Genomic DNA, 1,755 nt, shown 5'->3' on the forward strand with positions numbered 1-1,755 from the left:
ATTAATATTTTACTCCTACTTCTTTAAATGTCTTGGAGAAAAAATCTAGAATCAATTAAGGTATGTTAACTTTGTTTTAAGCATACTTAATTATTAACATTTTAAGAATGCTGTCTTCAAAACAAAAACTACTCTTTCTCTAAACTTTGGATGTCTTGAAAAAAAATATGGATTCAACTTAAGGTATGTTTATTCTATTTTTTTAAAAAATTTTTTAATTATTAACATTTTTTGAACACTTCATTGAAATTAAAATTTTCTTTCTTCTTTTCTAAGTGTCTTGGAAAATTTCTCTAAAAAAATTTAGAATTAAATTGATTTCTTTAAGAATTATTAAAATGTATAAATAAAGATTATTTTATAAGATTGTTTCAAAAACCATTAAATATTAAATATTTACTAATTATTTTAAAATATAAATCATTTTTCCTATTAAAATTTTTTCTTAATATAATTTTTATTACATTTAGAATATAACATTTCAAAAGCAAACATTTTGTTTTGAGTCTATTTTAATTAAGTGCCCTTTAATTTGGAATAAGATTAATGCATATATCATCATCATTTTTTGGCGCATTTGTTTGCTTAAAAAAAGTTATATATAATTGGAGAATTCAGTTGAGAATTCATTCTATTTTATTAAAGATTACCTTTTTATTATTATTATATTTAGAACACTTCATTCAAGTTAAAATTTTCCTCCTACTTCTCTGAATGTCTTGGAGAAGAAATCTAGAATCAACTAAGAAAACCGTTAAATATTAAATATTTACTAATTATTTTAAAATAAAAATCATTTTTCCTTTTAAAATTTTTTCTTAATACAATTTTTATTACATTTAGAATATAACATTTCAAAAGCAAACATTTTGTTTTGAGTCTATTTTAATTAAGTGCCATTAAATTTGGAATAAGATTAATGAATATATCATCATCATTTTTTGGCGCATTTGTTTGCTTAAAAAAAGTTATATATAATTGAAGAATTCAGTTGAGAAATCATTCTATTTTATTTAAGATTACCTTTTTATTATTATTATATTTAGAGCACTTCAATCAAATCACAGAGTTCTCCTTACTTCTATGGATGCCATGGATAAGAATGTGCCTTCTACTAAAGGTATGTTTATTCTATTTTTTTATGATTAACTATTATCATTTTTAGAAAACTCCAATCAAGGCAGAACTTCAACCTCTCTGGATGCTGTGGGAAGAAAAGAACTCCAACAAAGGTATGTTTTTTATTATTTTTTTTTGCATATTTATTATCATTTTTAGAACACTTCAACCTCTCTGGATGCTGTGGATGGAATGGAACTTAAATCAAGGCAGAACTTCAACCTCTCTGGATTCTGTAGATGGAATTGGAGTCCAATCAAAGCAGAACCTCAACCTCTCTGGATGCTATGAATGGAATGGGACTCAAATCAAGGCAGAACTTCAACAAAGGTATGTTTTTATTATTTTTTTTATCATATTTATTATCATTTTTAGAACACTTCAACCTCTCTGGATGCTGTGGATGAAATGGAACTCAAATCAAGGCAGAACTTCAACCTATCTGGATGCTGTGGATGGAATGGGACTCTGTGGAAAGAAAGGAACTCCAACAAAGGTATGTTTTTATTATTTTTTTTCTTATTTATTATCATTTTTAGAACACTTCAACCTCTCTGGATGCTGTGGATGGACTGGGACTCCAATCAAGGCAGAACTTCAACCTCTCTGGATGCTGTGGATGGAATGGGACTCTGT

The 1,755-nt window shown here is 26.3% G+C and overlaps 1 protein-coding gene across 1 annotated transcript; it reads left to right on the plus strand.

The window, feature by feature from the left end:
* Positions 1-27: 27 nt before the first annotated feature.
* On the plus strand, positions 28-1,755 carry SRAE_0000076300 (Hypothetical protein; the record flags this gene model as incomplete). The annotated part of the gene is made up of 7 exons (XM_024646704.1): positions 28-60; positions 107-183; positions 1,047-1,120; positions 1,166-1,232; positions 1,279-1,449; positions 1,495-1,615; positions 1,659-1,755. Coding segments are annotated over 7 exons (640 nt in total), but the record flags the coding sequence as incomplete, so codon positions are not given.

The sequence above is a fragment of the Strongyloides ratti genome, scaffold srae_scaffold0000030 (assembly GCF_001040885.1).
Source record: "Strongyloides ratti genome assembly S_ratti_ED321, scaffold srae_scaffold0000030".
Classification (NCBI taxonomy): Eukaryota; Metazoa; Nematoda; class Chromadorea; order Rhabditida; family Strongyloididae; genus Strongyloides; species Strongyloides ratti.